This window comes from Anolis carolinensis, chromosome 5 (genome assembly GCF_035594765.1).
Source record: "Anolis carolinensis isolate JA03-04 chromosome 5, rAnoCar3.1.pri, whole genome shotgun sequence".
Taxonomy (NCBI): domain Eukaryota; kingdom Metazoa; phylum Chordata; class Lepidosauria; order Squamata; family Dactyloidae; genus Anolis; species Anolis carolinensis.
In genome coordinates, this window is record NC_085845.1 from 52595032 (window position 1) to 52615998 (window position 20967).

The following is a 20967-nucleotide window of genomic DNA, read 5'->3' on the forward strand; positions in this document are numbered from 1 at the left end:
TCTGTTCAATATCTTTGCTTTTTTGCCATATAAAGTTATGGAAACAAAGTGTTTCTTTTGCCAAAAGTACTTCAGTGGCAAAAAAAATACAGCTGTGAGTAAGTGATGAAAGGAATCTGACATCTCTGTGTGGGTGGGACAAAAATCCACTTCAAAGTCTTTGTTATGCACTTGTTATAGAAATGATCCCAGCTAAATAATGTGGACTGTATATGACAGTACATATAGGTAAACACACACCACACACAATTTGCAACAAATTCCTTACCTAGAGGAGGAAGAGCTCTAAGGGCTCTTCTACACAGGGCCAAACTGGGATTGAGTTTGTCATTTGGAAGTTGTAGTTGCTAGGATTTATAGTTAACCTAGAATCAAAGAGCATTCTGAACTCCACCAGCAATGGAATTGAATCAAACTTAGCACACAGAACTCCCATGACCAACAGAAAATACTGGAAGGGTTTAATGGGCATTGACCTTGAGTTTTGGAGTTGTAGTTCACCTACATCCAGAAAGCACGGTGGACTGAAACAATGATAGATCTGGACCAAATTTGGCACAAATACTCAATATGCTCATATGTGAACACTGGTGGAGTTTGGGGAAAATAGACCTTGACATTTGGGAGTTGTAGTTTTGGTGTGCATTGACCTTGAGTTTTGGAGTTGTAGTTCACCTACATCCAGAAAGCACTGTGGACTGAAACAATGATGAATCTGGGCCAAACTTGGCATGAACACTCACTATGCCCAAATTTGAACACTGGTGAACTTTGAGGAAAATAGACTTGAAGAGAAGAACAGGCGGAATGATCTTCAGCCTTCTCTGCCAAAGGGGTTCCTAAGACCATCAGAAATATGGTGTGTTTCCCCCCCCCCCCCCAGGGATTCTAATCCCCAGGTTGAGAAATGCTGCTTTACAACAATTGAACAGTGAGTCCACATTATTTTGGTGATGTAACCATGGCCAGAGTTTTTTGATGGCAAATGTACCATTTTAGATGTCATAGCCTATAGGCAATTCACTGATCTATTTAACAAGATAATAAAATATCACCCTGACATTTCAAATAATTTCCTTATTTCAGTCATTCCCCTTGAAAAATTAACTCTGCTCGCCAGACATTCTCACTATAGGTACTTGAGTTGCAGAAGTATTTCCCCTTGTTCCACAGAAGAACATATTAGTAAAGAGATATACCATGATATTTATTCCTTGCTTTACTCACTCATTACTTTGGGTTATTCAAACTCAACATGGACATGTGTAGATCTATGAATAGTACTCAATATATTAAAGTAAGAACCATATGGGGCCCTCTCTATGCTCCAGAAATAATTACTTGTTTGATTACAGTAGCCCTTTGACATTTACTTTAGTGTTTAATGGGCAGAACAATTTGTGAGCTACTTATAAAGGTTAAATTATAATTATAATGCTATCTAAAATCGTAATTGCCATGGCAAGGGGTACAATTTTTACAATGTTTCAATCTCCGGCTTCTTTCTTCACTTTATTTACATGCACTGTAGGTAAACAGAGATGGGCTAATCTTAGGATGCGTGGTTAAGGTTTGCTTATCTTTCTCCAATAATGATAGGCAGAGATTAAAGAGACACTACATAAACACATACTTCTGCTGTATCCAAATAGCAGGACGCAACAAGAAACACACAATAGAAAGTTAAAAGCTTTTAAGAAAAAGGATGAAATTGGGCTAAAAATTATCCATGTGAAAACGATGGCAATAAGACCTCACTGTTAATTCAACATTTCTCTTTATGCATCTTTTAAATACTGTTGAACAAACTATCAGGCCATACTGTTCTGGATAGCTTAATGTGTGGTTACATGGATCTTTCAGATCGAATTTATACTGATTGTAATGTTAATAAGTGGCAATGCAATAGTTTAGGCTAGTTTATAGAGGAGTCAACTCAGTTAAATGATGCGATGAGTCAGCTTACTGATAGACCTACTGTTTCAGAAGAATGTAATTAACTTTCCTATTTACTTGTTGCATTCAGTAATCACTTGTACCCTGAACAGCAAACAGTAACATGGATTCAATGTGATTGAAAGAGAAAAGGCTGACGATACCTTATTAAAGTAACTTAGGCTTTTGCTGAATCAGAGTGTTAGTCCATCTAGCAAGTATTGTCTGCAACTGAGCCTCAAAATAACCACCTTATGTACTCATATATAAGTAGAAATTTGAGTCAAAAAAATCAACTCAAAAAACAGTGTTGACTTATCCTCAGATAAGTGTGAGTACTGAACCTTAACTTTATCTAAACAAGAACCATTCCCTTCTCCGAATAGAGTGGTGACAGACAAGAGCATAGTCCTTCATCGGAAGATCCAAAAGGAGCACCAATTCTTTCTACCCTCTCTGCCACAATGCTGTTTCTGGTTTTTTAAAATGTGACCAGATGTGGCTAGTCTCCTGAGGCTGCATTGGTGTTTTCCCCTCTCCATGTGATTGCCCTTGACTTATCCACAGGTCCTATCACAACCTCAATTTTGGCCCCCAAACCTGCTCTTCACTTATACATGAGATCGACTGATACATGGATATATGCAATCATTACAAATGTCATTTTACTTTTATTTAATTCAATTCTTGTAATAACTAAGGCAAAACTAAACTACATTGTGATTATAACTTATCAAGGAATAATATCACAACTTTTGCACCAAAATTGTAGTTCTTTAACTACTTTTTATTTACTTTTACACTTACAGGACATAGATGGTCTTACTCTTTTAGTATGCTTTGTACTACACAGCAGTGGCTCTTAGTACTTTAAGAATGTACAGTAACCATGTCAGTTTTTCAAGAGGGATAACCACAAAGTAACATAGACTCCTATGCCCCAAAGATAATAAAATCTTTTTCCTAAAGAAATGTAAAACCCAATGGTTGTAGGCACTTTCCTGCACAGAAATTTCATAAAAGTCAAGACATTCATTGTTATGGTTGCTTTGGTTAATGTTTTATTGGTGCTGGCTTCTGATGAAATAGGATCTATCTACAAAAGCTTATGTCAAAATAAAATTTGCTAGTTTTGACATTTTTCCTGGAGGGTGATTTTTTATATGAAATAAACTAACACAACTATCCCCTCTCAGAGTAGCCCTATACAAAAGGGTCTCCATTTACATTGGGATTGCATTCCTCAACTTGTGGTGTAAATTGAAATTAATGTAAAGACCTCATCAGACGGATGGGGGCAAAGTGGGGGAAAGCACAGGACAGCAGAGGGAACAATCAAACTTGGTTCCTTCCCATCTTCTGTCTTCCCAAATCATTTCCCCCTTCAGATCCATCATTCTCTGATACCTCTTTGCTTTCTTCAGTGTGGAGTCAGGTAACACCCAACACCGCCACGGGCACTCTGAGCTCTCTTTCCTTGCTATTGCCAAAACAGAGCCCAATGGAGCCCTGCCAGAAGTTGCCCTGCATCATATGATGGCCTCTGTGTGACTCCATTCCATTAGTGGAGAGAAGTACAATATGCTCCTATTTCTGTGTCTGATGAGGTCCAAAATTAAAAGAGTGTTTCATAATGAATCATAGAATGCTAGGTTCTAACTGAACTGAAGTAAGCACAAAGTTAGTGATTTTACTCAACTCAAACACTGTAGAGATTGAAACCACAAAAATTAACACCTTTTCTAGGCTAGACAAATAATAATAATAATAATAATAATAATAATAATAATAATAATAATAATAATGCTGGGATCTGCACATCACACAGTCCTAGACACTTGGGAAGTGTTCGACTTGTGGTTTTGTGAAACGAAATCCAGCATATCTATCTTGTTTGCTGTGTCATACAACATTGTTGCGGCAATAATAATAATAATAATAATAATAATAATAATAATAATTTATTATGATTCACCTCTTCTGATGGCTTGAAGCAGGGTATAACAAAGTCAAAACATATGAACCTAAAATACATACAGCAAAATATATTAAAACACACCAGTATAAAAATATGCACCAAACACAGGGTACAAAATTAACACCTAGTAGCAACAGAATGTAAATCAAAACTGCTGATTGAAAATTGGCTGGATAAACCTGCCGGAATAAATAGACCTTCAATAGATAGACCTAAACAGCTCATTTATCTGTGAGAGCTCTTCTGGCAGGTGATTCCACAGTGCTGGGGTGCTCAATGAAAATATGCAGATGTTCTCCAGACAGATCAAAAGGGCAGTAACTGCTGATCCTAGTTGTCTTGGTTGGGGTAAGCTGACTTGCCATTAGGTGACAGCTCCTCTTCATGGAAGCATACAGAGAGCATCTGGTAAAACTCTGTTCTTGCTGTGCCTTGTCCAACAGGCTTCCTGCACATCAGGATCAAGAGAGGCAACACATATCCTGCTGGCTTATCTGTACACAAGGACAGAGAGCACACCAGGAGAAACAGCACAGCTCTTGTACAATAACCAGCTGCAATGGAAAAAAAATGGGAGGGGGGGGGGAGCGGGAGACCTCATGCAAAACACCCTCTGATTTCTCTCTTTCCATTACATCTTCAGTATTAAACAGGTTTTAAGATGCCACAAGGTTCTTCATCATGTTTGTTTCAGCATGCTTAAAACAGGGTGCATCTACACTGTAGAAGTAATGCAGTTTGGCATTACTTTAACTTCCATGGCTAAGTGATTCCATGGAATCATGGAAGCTGTAGTTTTACAAGGTCTTTAGCCTTTCTCTGCCAAAGAGTGCTCATGCCTCACGAAATTACAAATCCCAGGATTATATAGCATTGAGCCATGGCAATTAAAGTGTTGTCAAACTGCATTAGTTCTATGGTGTACTGTCATGGAGCCAGATCCCAGGGCTGAATTTCCAAGCCCTGAATCTGACTTCATAACATAAAACAACCCTGCAAGCACCTGGCGGGAGGAGATAAAATGAGCCTGGGAACTCAGAGTTGAAAGTATAAACAATTATAATTGCTGTAGTGTGTGGGAATAGAAATCATGGTAGAAATGTGATCCCGAAGGTGGGGTTTGATGATGATATTTGCGTGTGATATTACGTTGCATCAGAAGTGATAAAATTAGATGTATGTAAACATTAGGTCATTCTCGACTTTTCCGAAGTCATGTATTCTTCAATAAAGATTGAATTTGAGAGCAGCTATCTTTGATCTGCGTTCAGACTGGTCCTTTGAAGTGAGCCTGACATTAAAGTCGAGAATCCATTTCTCACCCTCCTGCGGAATTCGCAGTGAAGTGATAATGAGTGAAGAAGGAGATCAAAGCCCAAATGGGGCAGAGAGGCCTTTGCAAGGGGCCCGGCCGAAGAGAGAAGAAACGCTGCAAGCCATAGCTTCCTCTACGGGGTACCCCAGGCCGAACGGCGTGACCCAGAGAATTCCCAGGGGAGGAAGAGGCGTCTCTGCGGCTGCAGAAACCAGTTGGGGATCTGGAGGAAGTATGCCGGAGACCGTGGCCCTGCGGTTATCCATCCTGGAAACTAATTTATCCAGGCTGTCGGAAACCGTGGGGAGATTGGTGCCATTATTGGAAGAGAATCTCCAAAAGGAGCCCAGCCGATATGGCGCCGAGAGAGAACCAAGTAAAGAAGGAGATTGGAGCCAGAGGGGCCAGCGAGCGTCCACGCAGAGTCCCGTGGCGGCAAGGGACGAGGGAGATGAGGAATGCTGGCGGGAGCTGGAGTTCCGGGACAGAATGGCGCGAGAAGTGGAGCGTCAGCGAGCCCTGGGAACTCTGAGGCCGCCATCTCCAACAGAGCTCCCAACCCCCCGAATGGGCGTCGGGGTGGAAAGGCCACTGGGGCCAGAGATCGGGTCCAGTGGATTAGCAGACGAAGGCGGAGAGGAGCGGGGGATCCAGGAAGAGGAGGAGGATGTGCCGTACGACGAGGAAAGGCGAGATGAGGGGGCTACAGCAAGGCCAGTATGCGGATGGGCGGAAGAGCCGACGGCGGCGGCATACTTTCGGGAGCCGCGCAGAATGACCACCGGAGTGGGGCGCGGCGTGTTCCAAGGAGCCGCCCGAGGAAACCTGATGCAACCCTTCCCCATGCCTCCCAGACAGCATCAACGGGCTGCAGAATGGATGCCTAGAAGGGAAGATCTCAAACTAGAATACGGAGGGGAATCAGATGAACTGAACTTTTTTCTAATTAGCATCAGAGGATACATGGAAGACAATGCACACACATTCCCCTCCGAGGCAAGCAGGGTTCGAGCCATCGGCAACACACTAAAGCGAGGAGCAGCCAGCTGGTACGTGCAACTCCATGCCAGACACGACCCATGCCTGAGGTCAGTGCCCCGCTTCCTCGCCGCACTGGAAAACCGGTTCAGAGACCGGCTAGAGCAATTGAGGGCTCGAGACCAGCTGAAAGGAATAAAGCAGAGGGACAAAACAGTGCCCGAGTACGCAGAGGAATTCCTTCACCTCGCGGAAAGGGTACCAGAATGGTCTGAAGTGACCAAAGTGGAGTTATTTAAAGAGGGACTGCGCCCCGAGATTTTCAGCTGGGCAGCGCACAGAGACGACCCCGAAACGCTCCAGGGATGGATTCAACTAGCGGGGCGCGTCGAATCCACCCTGGCCCAAGTAAAGCGCTTCAGGAGCGGCAGCGGCCAGCAAAGACCGGTGGCGAGGGGTCGAGGAGAAACGAGGAAGCAGGAAAGACCCGGAGGGAGGCCGGGGATTCCCTCCAGAGGAGACGACAACAAACCTAAACCGGGATGCTTTGTATGTGGGAAGACGGGCCATCGAGCAGCAGAATGCTGGGCCCGGAAGGGGGAGCCGCCAAAAGCCCCAAAGCCCAAGCCAGCAACCGGGAGGCGCGCGGAAGAGGAGGTGCAGGCCCCAGAATCTTCAGAAAAACTGGTGAGTCGGGACAACCGCATGATAGTAGTGCCAATCTGCCTCTCAGGGCTAGAAAATCGGGCCACCTGCAAGGCATTTGTGGATTGTGGGTGTTCTAGAAATATTATAACCCCGGAGTTAGCAGGAGCGCTGAAATGCCAGCAGATGGCGCTTGACTCCCCAATTGCATTTTCGCAGCTAGATGGATCAGTCGCTGCTGGGGAAGCATCTACAAAGGAAATACGAGGAATCCCATGTAAAATAGGCAAATGGGAAGGAAGAATATCCTTTGTGATAGCCCCTATTGCCACATACCACGTAATATTAGGGATACCATGGCTCGAACAGGCAAATCCTGAAGTAGATTGGAGAGGGAAAAGCCTAGCATTCAAAGAACAGCAGATGCAATGGGAGATAAGCAAAATTGCAGAAGAGGAGGACGAGGAAGATGAAGCAGAGGAAATAGACCCACAGCTATTGCCACCTGAATACAGGGACTTTGTGGATGTTTTCAATCAGAAAGAGGCCAGTAAATTGCCTCCCAAAAGGAATATAGAAGTAGAAATTGAAATAACCCCAGGAGCAAACTTACCCAAACCAAAAGTGTATCCCATGTCTGTGCAGGAGAAGGAGGAATTGAGGAAATACATTGATAAAAACCTGGCGCGAGGCTTCATTAAGCCATCCAATTCTCCTCTCGGGGCCCCAGTGTTATTTAGGAGAAAGAAAGATAACTCCCTAAGATTGTGCATTGATTATCGAAATTTAAACGCAATTACTAAGGACAATAAATACCCTATGCCCTTAGTCAAGGATTTAATTACCGTATTGAAGAAAGGGAGCATATTTACTAAACTGGATTTAATTGAAGCGTATCATAAATTAAGGATCAAACCGGAGGATACTTGGAAAACTGCATTTTCCTGCGCATTCGGCCATTTTGAATACGAAATTTTGCCTTTCGGGTTAAAAAACGGAGGCGGCTGCTTTATGCAGCTTATAAATGAAATACTACACCCGTTATTGTACAGAGGGGTATTCATATTTCTTGATGATATCTTGATTGTAACTGAAGATAAGGAAAAGCACGTAAAATTGGTCCGGGAAGTTTTGCAGAGACTAAGAGAAGCAAAGCTGTACGCAAAACTGTCCAAATGTGAATTTAATAAAACTCAAATTGACTTTCTGGGGTATCGGATATCTCCAGAAGGGTTAGCTATGGATCCAGCTAAAGTAGCAGATGTGAAAGAATGGGGAGTGCCTCAAACAAGGAGGCAATTACAATCATTTCTGGGGTTTGCAAATTTTTACAGACCCTTCATAAAAGGTTTCGCGCAAATAACCGCACCCCTTACAGAACTTTTAAAAACAAAAGGGAAAGGGGAGACAGCAAAAGTGAAAGCTCCTGGCGCCAAACTGAGTTGGACGCCAGAATGCCAAAAGGCATTCGAAACCTTAAAAGAATGCTTCACTGAAGGACCCATCCTAAAACACCCCGATATCAGGAGCCCTTTCATAATCCATTGCGATGCCTCAGACTGTGCGTATGGGGCAGTACTATTGCAAAAAGATCAAAATGGGAACTTAAAACCCTGTGGATATTTGTCACGGAAGTTCAGCGAAACTGAAAAAAGTTGGCCAATATGGGAAAAAGAGGCATTAGCCATATTAAAAGCCTTAGAATGCTGGCGACACTTCCTCGAAGGAAGCGGAATCCCATTTGAAATTTGGTCTGACCATAAGAACCTACAGTATTTAAAGTCTCCTAGAAAATTGTCCCCCAAACAAATTAGATGGGCGCAATACTTCAGCAGATTCGATTTCCAATTAAAGTTTTTTCAAGGGAAGCAGAACGTCTTGGCAGATGCTCTTTCACGCATGCCTCAACACGAAGGCATAACCACAGCAAAAGAGGGGACAATATTCTCTGACAAACAATGGGGCTTAGCTGTCAGGACAAGAGCACAAACCCAAAAGGAGGACACGGCTTTTGTTGAACTCGGCGGGGAAGAAAACTGGGGAAATGAACTTAAACAGTCTTATGAAGGAGATCAATGGATCGCGTCCAACGCAGAAAAGGGGGAACAGAAGGGGGGATTTTGGTTTGTAAACAAGAAACTGTATATCCCAGCAATATTAAGGATTAAGATTCTGCATCGTTTTCACAACAACCAGAGCGCTGGTCATACAGGAATTACAAAAACAACAAAGGCAATAGTAAAACATTGTTGGTGGCCAGGAATGAGGAAGGACATAAAGAATCATGTTGTTCAATGTGATGATTGTGCCAGAAATAAATCGGGAGGAGGGAAGCCTATGGGATTGTTACAAACAGTAGCGGAACCTACCAGACCTTGGGAATGTGTAGCTATGGACTTTGTGGGAGAACTGCCGGTTAGCAAAGGACATCGTTATATTTGGACAGTATTAGACCTGTTTTCTAAACAGGCTCACTTTATAGCGCTGACGAAACTACCATCGGCTGAGAAACTAGCTGAATTGTACATAAATCATATTTACAAACTACATGGATGTCCCAGTAGAGTAGTCAGTGACAGAGGAGTACAGTTCACAGCAAAATTTTGGGAAAAATTCTTGGAGATGCTAGGAGCAGAAAGGAGTCTAAGTTCTGCTTTTCACCCCATGACAAACGGGGCGGTAGAACGTACTCAGCAAACGCTTGGGCAGTTCCTTCGAATGTACTCTAACTTGAGACAAAATGACTGGTCTAGGTGGTTGGCTTTTGCGGAACTAGCCTTTAATTCAACTATACATTCAGCAACAAATAAAACCCCCTTTGAAGTAGTTTACGGGTATGAAATACAGCCTTTACCCCAGTTGCCAAGGTGGACAGAAAATGAGGAAACAGAGGCAGGGAAGTGGAAAACGCAAATGCTAGAATGTTGGAGTCAAGTGACTGCATCCTTAAAGGAAGCACACAAAAAGTATAAAGCGTTCGCAGACAGAAAGAGGGTGGAAGGCGATAAATTAAATAAAGGAGATCTAGTGTGGTTAAGTACCCAAAACATCAAATTGGGGCTACCTTCAAGAAAACTGGGCCCCAAATATATTGGACCATTCAGAATACAGGGTGTTATCAATGAAGTGACTTTCCAGTTGGCATTGCCAAAAAGTTTAGGGAAAATACACCCAGTATTCCATCGCAGCTTACTGAAAAAGTATATGGGGACTTTGGACAAAATGGACACATAGAGTTATTGTTTGATTTGTTTCAGAACTATGATGAAAGAAGAACCGAAGAGGAGGACGAAGAAAACGAGGGCGCCATGTCATGGAGCCAGATCCCAGGGCTGAATTTCCAAGCCCTGAATCTGACTTCATAACATAAAACAACCCTGCAAGCACCTGGCGGGAGGAGATAAAATGAGCCTGGGAACTCAGAGTTGAAAGTATAAACAATTATAATTGCTGTAGTGTGTGGGAATAGAAATCATGGTAGAAATGTGATCCCGAAGGTGGGGTTTGATGATGATATTTGCGTGTGATATTACGTTGCATCAGAAGTGATAAAATTAGATGTATGTAAACATTAGGTCATTCTCGACTTTTCCAAAGTCATGTATTCTTCAATAAAGATTGAATTTGAGAGCAGCTATCTTTGATCTGCGTTCAGACTGGTCCTTTGAAGTGAGCCTGACAGTGTACCATAGACACACCACTAGTCACTCTTTTGGCATTGTTAATGTTAGCACTTACTCTCTCTCAATTGTGAAACACTTATTTCCACTCACAGCCAAACTCCAAGATTCCAGTTTCTTCCTCCCTTTCACAAGTGGACATCTTAGCCGCCAAAGGAAATTCCTTCTTGCCGGCAACACCAATACTGCAGTTGCTGTCTCCGGCTCCTCACTTTTCCAGCCTAGGCTGGGAAAAGAAACCCAATGTAGTCACCGCACTCTCTTCATTCTCTCTCTTTGTTTAATGGCACAGGTGTGCTGGGAGACTTTTACATTGTTAGTGAAACATTTATTTCTAGAGAAATGATGTTAGTGGTCTATTTTTATTGTCTCTTGTTATGTTTTTAGGATTATCAACACTACAAGCTGTTCTGGATACTGCAGCTGAAAAGAAATGGCAAGTGACTGCTATAAATGTGGGGAATATTAACAATGATAGAAAAGATGAAACATACCGCTCATTGTTTCAAGATTTGGAGTTGAAAAAGGAAAGGCAAGTAATTCTCGACTGTGAACGGGATAAAGTCAACGACATTGTAGAACAGGTTTGCTACCCTCTATTTTTCAATGTCTAACAATGTAAGCTTGTGTGAAATATACTGCTGTAACATCTATTTATCATCAGGATTGATTTGTGTTTAGATTAGAGCTTGGAACATTATTTTTACAAGCAATTTGCTTGTTGTAATGGGGAAGAAATAATTTATTTTGTTCCTTGTCTCTGTTTACTCAAAGTAATTTGTTAAGGTTCTTCATAGTAATGTTTTGTTTTTAATTAATTCTTAAAGCATGTAAGATACAAAATGGCAAAAAAACCCTGCCCAAATGACTAGTCAAATATGATTTTGGAACTAATTGAGTAAATATACTGGTTATGAATATTTGTGTCTTTGTGTTACTAGGAAGCATGTTGCTATTTATTAAACACCCCCAAAATCATAATTTTACTGATTGTTGTTGTTGTTGTTGTTGTTGTTATTATTATTATTTCTTTTAATGTGTTTTTAGCTTTGGTTAGTTTCAATATCAGGAGTCAAGTGTTGATACTAACAGCTAATGCTGGTACAATTGGCTTTCTATATCCACAAATTATGCATCCATGGATTCTGCCATTAATGGTTTAGGATTTTTTTAAATAAATCTAAACAGTAAACATAATTTTAACATTTTATACATGGGACTACTATTTTACTACCACATTATATATAATGGAGCTTGGGTATCCATGGATTTTGGTATCCATGGTGAGGTCTAGAAACCAAACCTAGTGGATACCAAGGACCCACTGGTACTATTTTACATACTTGGGAGATAATGTCAATACGGATTTATCAAAGAGAAATCCTGCTGATAAAATAGAAACAGACTACTTCTTAACATGTGTGTAAAATTGTTGTATTAATTGTTATCTAGATAGTAAAATATGTTTTGTATGAATGGGTGGCATTTCTGTTTGCATATGGGAGGGAAAGGATAAAGCTGCTGATTTCCATTGGTTCCCCCAACTTACACTGCATTGTATGGCATTTCATAAGATTTTGTGAGTCTCAGTGATGGATATGGAGCATAATGAGCTGTGATCAGAAGGACTAAAAGGGCTCATTGCCAGACAATGTAGTTATTCATAAAATATCTACATGTTTGCATGCAGAGTGGTACTCAAAATGGGACTGCTTTTCAGCAGGAACAGAAAGTGAATGTATAGGCTGAATGTCTCATGCAAGGTCACTTGCTTTCATCTAGTTCTCAAAGCTGGAGACCACTGTTTGGGTACTTCAGCTGATGAAGATCTATAAAGAAGTCTATCAGAGATTGCAGGTCAACCCCATAATGCAACACAGAGGGCTTTGTGTGTAATCGATCAACAGTAGTTGGATCCCCACTATCTTCTTATGTTAAAGTAATTGGAGTGTAACCCTTTTAGTTTCATTAACATTAAAGGACTAAATCAGCAAGAATCTATATATTTCAATTGATTGCAGAAGAGATTTTATTTTTTTATATAATGAAACTACTTTATTTGCCTAAGAGAGGCCAGCGTGGGCACTTCCTTTCTTAAGAATGTTAAGTAAATCAAGAATACTTTTCAATGACAGGAAATTTCAAAGACAGATACAAAGTGGCATATATGTCCTCTATAGGCACTTTTCAGGCCCTCCAACAATGCTCTATGGATCCTTGGGTCAGAAGTGCTTTCAATAGGATTTGCTGTCATCCACACAAAATCCAGGAACATATCCCTCATAGATATGGGGGTCATACTGTATGGCTATATAGAATTATTGGTGGAGAAGGTAATAGGCAAAGGTGGATGTCAACCTGGTAGAAAAATAATAAATACTGGGAAAAGCTACCTGAATATATTGATCACAATCCACTAGGTCAGGGGTTCTCAAACTTTTCAACCATGGAGCCCTTTTTGAAGCAAAAGTTTCTCATGGAGCCCCATAATAATAATAATAATAATAATAATAATAATAATAATAATAATAATAATAATAATAATAATAATAATGGTATAGTGGACTAAGTGACTTGAAGGCTGGGTTGCTGACCTGAAAGCTGCCAGGTTTGAATCCCACCTGGGGAGAGTGCAGATAAGCTCCCTCTATCAGCTCTATCCATGCGGACACGAGAGAAGCCTCCCACAAGGATGGTAAAACATCAAAAACATCCGGGCGTCCCCTGGGAAACATCCTTGCAGATGGCCAATTCTCTCACCCCAGAAGCGACTCAAGTTGACATGAAAAAAATAAAAAAATAAAAAACTTTATTTTTATATCCCACTCCCATCTTTCCAAGGGGACTCGGAGCGGCTCACATGGGGACAAGCCCAACATCAACATACATTAAAACACAATCATAATGTAAACCAATATAAAACAATAAAACAATATAAACAGCATAAACAACATAAAACATAAAACATATCAAGTCATTAGAGTTTGAGCATAGTGCAAAATATATGAGGTAAAATTATACAGACTCTACATGAGGCTCAAGGATAAAATATAGGGCGATCAAGGAAGAAAGGTAGGACTCATTTAAAAATTAAAATTAACAAGGACAAGGAACATTCATAAAGTGCAATCGTGACAAGCTGATTCTAACTGGAACTATTCATTCAAAAGCACATCGAAATAGCCACGTTTTAAGGTCCTTATGAAAGATGGACAGGGAGGGTGCCAGCCTGATCTCCCTGGGGAGGGAGTTCCAGAGCTGAGGAGCCACCACCGAGAAGTCCGTCTCCCTCGTCCCCACCAACTGCTCCTGAGACGGAGGTGGGAGTGAGAGAAAAGCCTCCCCAGAAGATCTCAAGGCCCGCATGGGTTCATAGGGGAGGAGGTGGTCATGGAGATAAGCAGGTCCTGAACCGTTAGAAATGTTATATATATATATATATATATATATATATATATATATATATATATATATGTGTGTGTGTGTGTGTGTGTGTGTGTGTGTGTGTGTGTGTGTGTATAAGGCATGGGCTGGGCTAGTGGCAGATTGATGGAGAATGCAAAAAAAAGGAAAGAAAGTAAGAAATAAAATATTTAAAATGAAGAACAATTTTAACCAACATAGAATTAACAGTCCATCTGAGCCTATCCAGTGGGTCAACTGTCCAACACCCTTCTGCCATGTAGCAAAAACACAATCAATGTACCCCCAACAGATGGCCATCCAATAATAATAATAATAATAATAATAATAATAATAATAATAATAATAATAATGGCAGAAACTCCAGGAGCCATCCAGTCCAACCCCTTCTGCCAAGCAGGAAAAGCACAATAAAAGCAACCCCTGAGCGGTGTGAGGGAAATAAGGTTTTGGAAACAAAGAAAGGGGGGAGGGAGGATCTGGGCAGCAAGGAGAAGAGTCTGGGCAGCGAGGGAGGCCAGGGAGAAACAGTCTGTGCTCCGAAGAGGACACTGCTGCTGCTGCTGTTTTTCCGGCAGCTTAAAACTTTAATTTCCCTGTATTTCTCAGGAGGAGGAAAGAGGAGGAGGCAGGAAGCAGCATGGCCCCATGGACCCCCTCATTATCACCCATGGAGCCCCAGGGGCTCCTCAGAACACAGTTTGAGAACTCCTGCACTTGGTGACTTTCCTAGCTAAAGATTAATGAAGTAAATAGGAAATCATTGCATTTGGATTAGATCCGTTTCCAGAATCAGCCATCAAATCAACTTCAAAGTTGCATTGAAGGCCTATTTATTAATGACATCTAAAATTTAAATCCATATTTTTAATCTTCAAAGAAGTTATTTTCTGTTGTATTAACTTGTATACTAGAACTACTTGTTGATCACTAAGGTTAGGACTCAGCGGTATACTTCTGCAGGATTTTACTGCATCTTACTAAATCAGTGATAGCTCTCCCTTCTAATGTTCTCTGGGTGCCTTAAAGTTTTCAGTGATATAACAGCAAGAGTAGAAAGGTGGGAAGAACTCTGTTAGTAGAAGCTGTGAGATCTAGTGGAGGTAGACTGTTGGATCCTGGCCTTATTGCCTTATTCAATGTATTTCTTGGTATCAGTGTATTTTTTTTCCAAAGAAAATTAATTACATGGTTTCTTTCCAGGTAATTACAATTGGTAAACATGTAAAAGGATATCATTACATCATTGCAAATTTGGTAAGTCTGTTTAATACTTACTTCATATACTTAAAGCTGGCATCATGTTAGGAAATTACTCCATTGTAAAGTGACTTGCATTTATGTAAATGTCAATTGTGCCATTACCCAAAGTTCATAGGAGAGCAGAGAGAGAAAACTGCATCATTGAGACCATAGTGCAGTGGAACTTTCAGTGTGCATGTTCTGAAATGGTCCCAATGCACAATTTGTCCTGAAGTGTGATAGGGCTCAATGTACAAAGTTCCCCAATGCACAAGGTGTCCTGCTGCACAATGTAAGCCCCTGTTGTACAATAAAACATCTGGTGGTGTCCCAATGTGCATTGTTGCTTGTGAATGATAGCCCCTGATACAGGATTTCAGCCAATGTTTACACAGTTCAAAGAACTTTGTGTGGGCTGATTATCATTATCATAATTCATTAAAAGGTGGTAATTCCACATCTCTTGTTTGCTTCCCTGTTCTAATTTCTAACTTTCATACATATTGTCCACACATCTGCTTCTAAGGGACTTTCCACATTTGTCCAGTTTTGCATTTATGTATTTCCCCTTTCCCTACACATATTTTCATTGCCCTCTACAGCATCACCTCACAAATGCATTTTTCATAGTCTTCTGATCTTTAAAAAATGACATTTATTTAGAGGAGATTTGCCATTTTCTTCCTCTTAATCACAGAGCATGTGACTTGACCAAAGTCTATAGCTCTGGGGTTTTTTCAGAGATTCAGACCACTAAATACCCCATAAAATACAAATTTCACAATTCCATAGGCTGGAACCATGGCAGTTATTAAAATCAGAATACTATTGTGTAATGTGAAAGGATCCCCAATAGAAGGAAAAACCTTGTTTTAATGTGTATTTCAAGCATGTGTGTCAAATGTGCATGTTAACTCAGCTTTTTCCTTTGGTTCTCTCATTGACTGAAAAGTTAGAGAACTGATGAGCTGACCAATGTTTCTATTGCCCAGGGATTTAATGATGGAGATTTGTCAAAAATACAATTTGGAGGAGCCAACGTTTCAGGATTTCAAATAGTGGACTATGATGACCCCTTGGTATCGAAATTTATACAACGCTGGTCAACTCTGGAAGAAAAAGAGTATCCAGGAGCACACACTAGTACAATAAAGGTACACTAATTTGGTTCTGTATTTAGAACAATATACACTTTGAAAATCATTATTGTTCCTTGCTACTGTTGAAATATTTTGTTGTTATGTGCCTTCACATCAATTCTGACATATGATGACCCTAAGGTGAAACTATCACAGGGTTTTCTGGGATGAGTGTGTGTGACTTGCCTTGGGTAATGGCAATGCATTTTGATGGACAATCATGCTAATCCATTCTAGTAGGGGGAAAGCTAAATAGCAACATTTTATTATGGCATAAACTTTCACAGATAAGCACTGACTTCACCAGATTCATAAACTGTTATTCTCAGTTGATGTATCCAAATATTAGCAATAATTTTATCATATATCTATGAAGAATGTGAAACTACAAAAATAAAAATACTAATTTTTATGACAGATGAAAAAATATAGTGGGTCATTATGTTTTGTAATAAGAAAGCCCACAATCAGTACTGGTAAATTGATTGAATTGTCCAGTAATGTATTAATCATATGAATGATCTTTACAATTCAATTCATATAAATAAAGTATAGTACAAATTGATTTATAAAATTCAATTTCTTAATAAATTCTTCTTCAGCAGTTAATACTAGAAAAGAAGGAGCAGCGATACTAAGAGTAATTTATCTGTTTTATGGGGCAAAGGAAGCTAGGCTGTAATGTGCCATATATACGACTAATAATAGAGAAAGTGGAAATGAAACTCAGCACACTGTCAAAGAGTTAGTGATTAAAGGGGAAAGGAAAAAGAGAATGACCCAGGATAAAATGCAGTGATAAAATCTTCATTAATCTGCTTCTAGCCAGATGCTGTTTTGAACTATATCATATTGCGCATGTTCACAAAACTAATATACAATAGCAAAAATAATTATGCACATCACCTCAGTCAGTGAGAAAGAATACTGTATTGTATGCTTTGTAATGCATTCAAAATTTAATTCTTCGAAACCCAGTGTCTCTTTTATAAGCGTAAACTTAATAATGAGAGAAAATGTGATGTAATGGTTTGAGAATTGGACTATGACTCTGAAAACCAGGGTTGTGAAAAATATCTCTGAAGAAAGCTAGTCTCTTTACTTTGATGATCCACACATAAACACAGTGCTGACCAATGACAAAGGTCCAGGTAACCTAACCCCCCACTGAAGTTTGCTGGTTTGTTGGCAAGCCCTTCACTGGTTTACTATTCTCTGCAAAACTGTGGGGGGAATGGGGAAGCAGCAAAGAGCTCACCAACCACCCCATGAAACCTAAACACCAGCACAGTTCATGGGCTGTTGGCAAACTTTCACTTCTTAACCTCTCTCCAAAGCCATGGGACAATCGGGGAAGCAGTGTAGTTAGCTAACTGTCCTCTGAAGCTTATGCCCCAGCAAGCTTCAGGGCAGTTGAGTTGGCAAGTCCTTCACTGCTTCCACACTTCCTCAATGGTGAGATGAGAAAAACTGCAAAGAGCTTGCCATTCATCCCCTAAAGCAAGGGCGTCAAAGTCATTTTCACTGAGGGACACATCAGCCTTATGGTTGCCTTCAAAGGACTGTTTGTGATTGTAAAGACCTTATCCCACACTAAATTTTTCCCATTTTTCTACACTGGCATAATGGAGTCCAAAGGATGTCTTCCTATGATGGGCAGCCACTTCTGGAGGGAAGCGGGTAAAAGTTGTAGGATGGCTGGCTGTCCACAAATATTGATCTTGCCAGGATAGGTCGCGTCCCTATTATTAAAGACGCCTTCCCCTGTCCCTCCCTTCCCATGGGATAAGGTTGTAAGACTATATAGAGGTAATCATGTTGCCCTTGCATTGAATGCCTTGTGGGCCATGTAAAATGATTTGGCCTGCATGCCTTGCGTTTGACACATGTGTCCCAAAGCCTACACATAGGCAAGCTTTAAGGGAATAGCAAATCCACAAATAATGAAATCCATGAATGCTAAACCTGTGAATGTAGAGGGCTGACTCCAGTTGGAACTATCATTATGTTTAGGTCTGTGTGCATGTGCATATTCTCATGGATGCAGTCTCCAATTATTCCACAAAAAAACAAATACAAATACAGTCAGGATTTACATTCCTGCATAAGGCTTTCTCTTCACTCCAACTTTAAAGACTCATGAACTGTAGTGATCCTTCTTTTCGTCATGCTGTCTCCTGAGTTTCTCCCCTTATTGTGACAATTTGCAGTTATCTCATGGGCAACTGCTGTTTTTAAGTGTTCATGTTACTTGTAGCTGTCATAGGGTTTTAGCCATGAAAAATAAGATGCGAGTCTCTTGTGGCAGTACTATCAGCCACAAAGATTTTAGCAAGGAATATAAGACAAGAAGGAAATCTAGGAGGAGTACCTTCACTTTAGCTAGCAGGACTGTCAAGAGGTTTGCCAAAATTTCATTCCCCCAGAAAAGCTTGTGAGCAACAAATTATTATCTGTGGGTCTTTTTCTTTATCAATAAATTTCTACCATAGTGAAGGCATTTTAATGCAGTCTAGCAGTAATTATTGGGAAAGCAGATGTTCAGAGCAGTTTACATTAATGTAAAATCAATTTTGTTAGACTGCATAGTTGTTTCTGTTTTTGATTTTATTTTGATGTTTAGGTTAGCTGTAAACAGCATTTAATTAAGGTGTAGTGTTTAAGGTAACACTTTGGGGGCATTTTTTGTTTACTTTTCTCGGTAAAAGAAATAATAAAATAAATATTATGGAATTGGTTGTAAGATGAAGTCTGTGGAACTCCTTTATAGTTCCCTCTCAGGTCATAAATTCCAGCCCAGTTTACGGCTCTGGCACGGTTTATCTGTTGGAACGTATCTTCCCCTGTGAGCCACCTCGGAAATTAAGATCATGCTCTTGGTCCCGCCTGCCTCACAAGCGCAGCTGGTGGGGACGAGAGACAGAGCCTGCTCAGTGGTGGCCCCTCAGCTGTGGAACTCTCTCCCCAGTGACATCAGATCAGCTACCTCCCTTTTAGCCTTCAGAAGGAAAGTAGAAACATAGCTTTGGGATCAGGCTTTTGGTAATTAGTATAGTGCAATAATAGACTTGGAATAATGTATAATTGACGACGGAATGGCAATCATAATTTTCGGATGATGTGATTTTTATATTGAATGTGATGTTTTAAATGTTTAATATGTATTAATTTTAAATTTTCGTTGATTTTTAGTCTCTGTTGTATGTATTTTAAGGCATCTAATGGTCACCATATGTAAGTCGCCTTGAGTCCCCTTCTGGGTAGAGAGAGGCGGGGTAGAAATAAGGTAAATAATAATAAATAATAAATTCCTCTCTGAATAGTTCAAGGAGGGGGCTGAATAGGGAGAGTCTTCTTTTTTCTCTTTGCTTACTTTGGGCATTCCATTCTATGGGATTTCTGGAGAAGAACAGACAAAATTTAGGTAAACAAGTTATATTGAATGTTTTGCAGCATAGTGAAAGATAAAACTAGGAAGCATCAATCAGAATTTTTTGCTGTTCATTCAAATACACTAGGTCGCAATGTTCCTTTCCCCTGTTGAATATGATCCTAAGTGATGAGAGCCTGGGAAATTCTCAGTCCTTTCCTCAGCCAACAAATTAACATTTCAGCTATTGTGATGGTTGCCTGGATGGTGTCATCTGTAGTGCTTTTCATCTCTTTGTAGGTAGAAGTAGAAGTAAAAATATTGTGTCAATTGTGTGCTGAGTCAATTGTGTGCAAATGACTTCTATACATTGAATTCAGTTTGCAGCAACTGAAGTAATCTGAAAGGGGAAGAGGAGACATAAATTTCAGCAGCTGAAAAAGTGAGATGACAGAGGAATAACTGGGACTGCCTCTGACAAATTGGCACAGTGGGAGGGTATATATTTATTGTTTATTTATTGTGGCTTTTGTTCCATGGCTTTGGGTGCTGCCATCTATCCTTTCCACATTGCCCTGAGAATAACGCCAAAAGGGACTCCTTATTTGCACTTGGCACGATTTCCTGTTGCAGCTCAGCATCTTCAGGTTTTCAGAAGACAGAGAATTTCCTGGGTGCAATATCTCAATTCAAGGGACTGAAGAATGCCTTCTGCTTTGCAGCCCTGCTAGTCCTTTAGTGATGCATTTTTGAGAATGGCACAAATCTCTGAGAAAATGAGATCACTTTTGCAATGACATGCTTGGAAACAAGCTTTGAAATTCTTCTTGAGCAGTTTGCAAGTGAGAATAAAGAACAGCCTTAGGAGAATTCTAGAGACTTGATGCTTTGTACTTGTTCATAAATCAGTGTATACATTGAATATTATACAGGGATGAAAATATTATACTAATATACTCATTTTTTTTTCTTAAAGATCACTGCCACAGGGCATTGTTTTGTGAAAAACCTCTGCTGATCTGTAATTAATATTAGCTAGGCGTATGCCTCATAAACCATTTATATTTGCCTCAAGACTGCGGCTATTTCAGACCGCATATAAATGATTACAGTAGCAGCAGGAGAAATAGCCTATCTCAGCGGTGTTCTCTAGCATAATTTAGTTACTGACTAGTCTCTGGGCAAGGAATGCTAAATCGTTCCAACAGCAGATTAAATTTGGAGAATGTTGATCTATACCCCCAATATGATCAATGAATATG

The 20967-nt window shown here is 40.3% G+C and overlaps 1 protein-coding gene across 6 annotated transcripts in view; it reads left to right on the plus strand.

Moving 5' to 3' along the window:
- Positions 1-20967, plus strand: part of gria2 (glutamate ionotropic receptor AMPA type subunit 2) — a 106448-nt gene that overhangs the window by 64797 nt on the left and 20684 nt on the right. For all 6 annotated transcript variants that reach the window (XR_010006340.1, XM_008111928.2, XM_008111925.2 and 3 more), the window contains exons 4-6: positions 10919-11115; positions 15158-15211; positions 16189-16350. Coding sequence is in view for 5 of the 6 variants with exons in the window: in XM_008111928.2 (XP_008110135.1) it covers positions 10919-11115; positions 15158-15211; positions 16189-16350 (413 nt within the window). In the remaining variant the exon portion in view is untranslated. The remainder of the gene's footprint in view (positions 1-10918; positions 11116-15157; positions 15212-16188; positions 16351-20967) is intronic.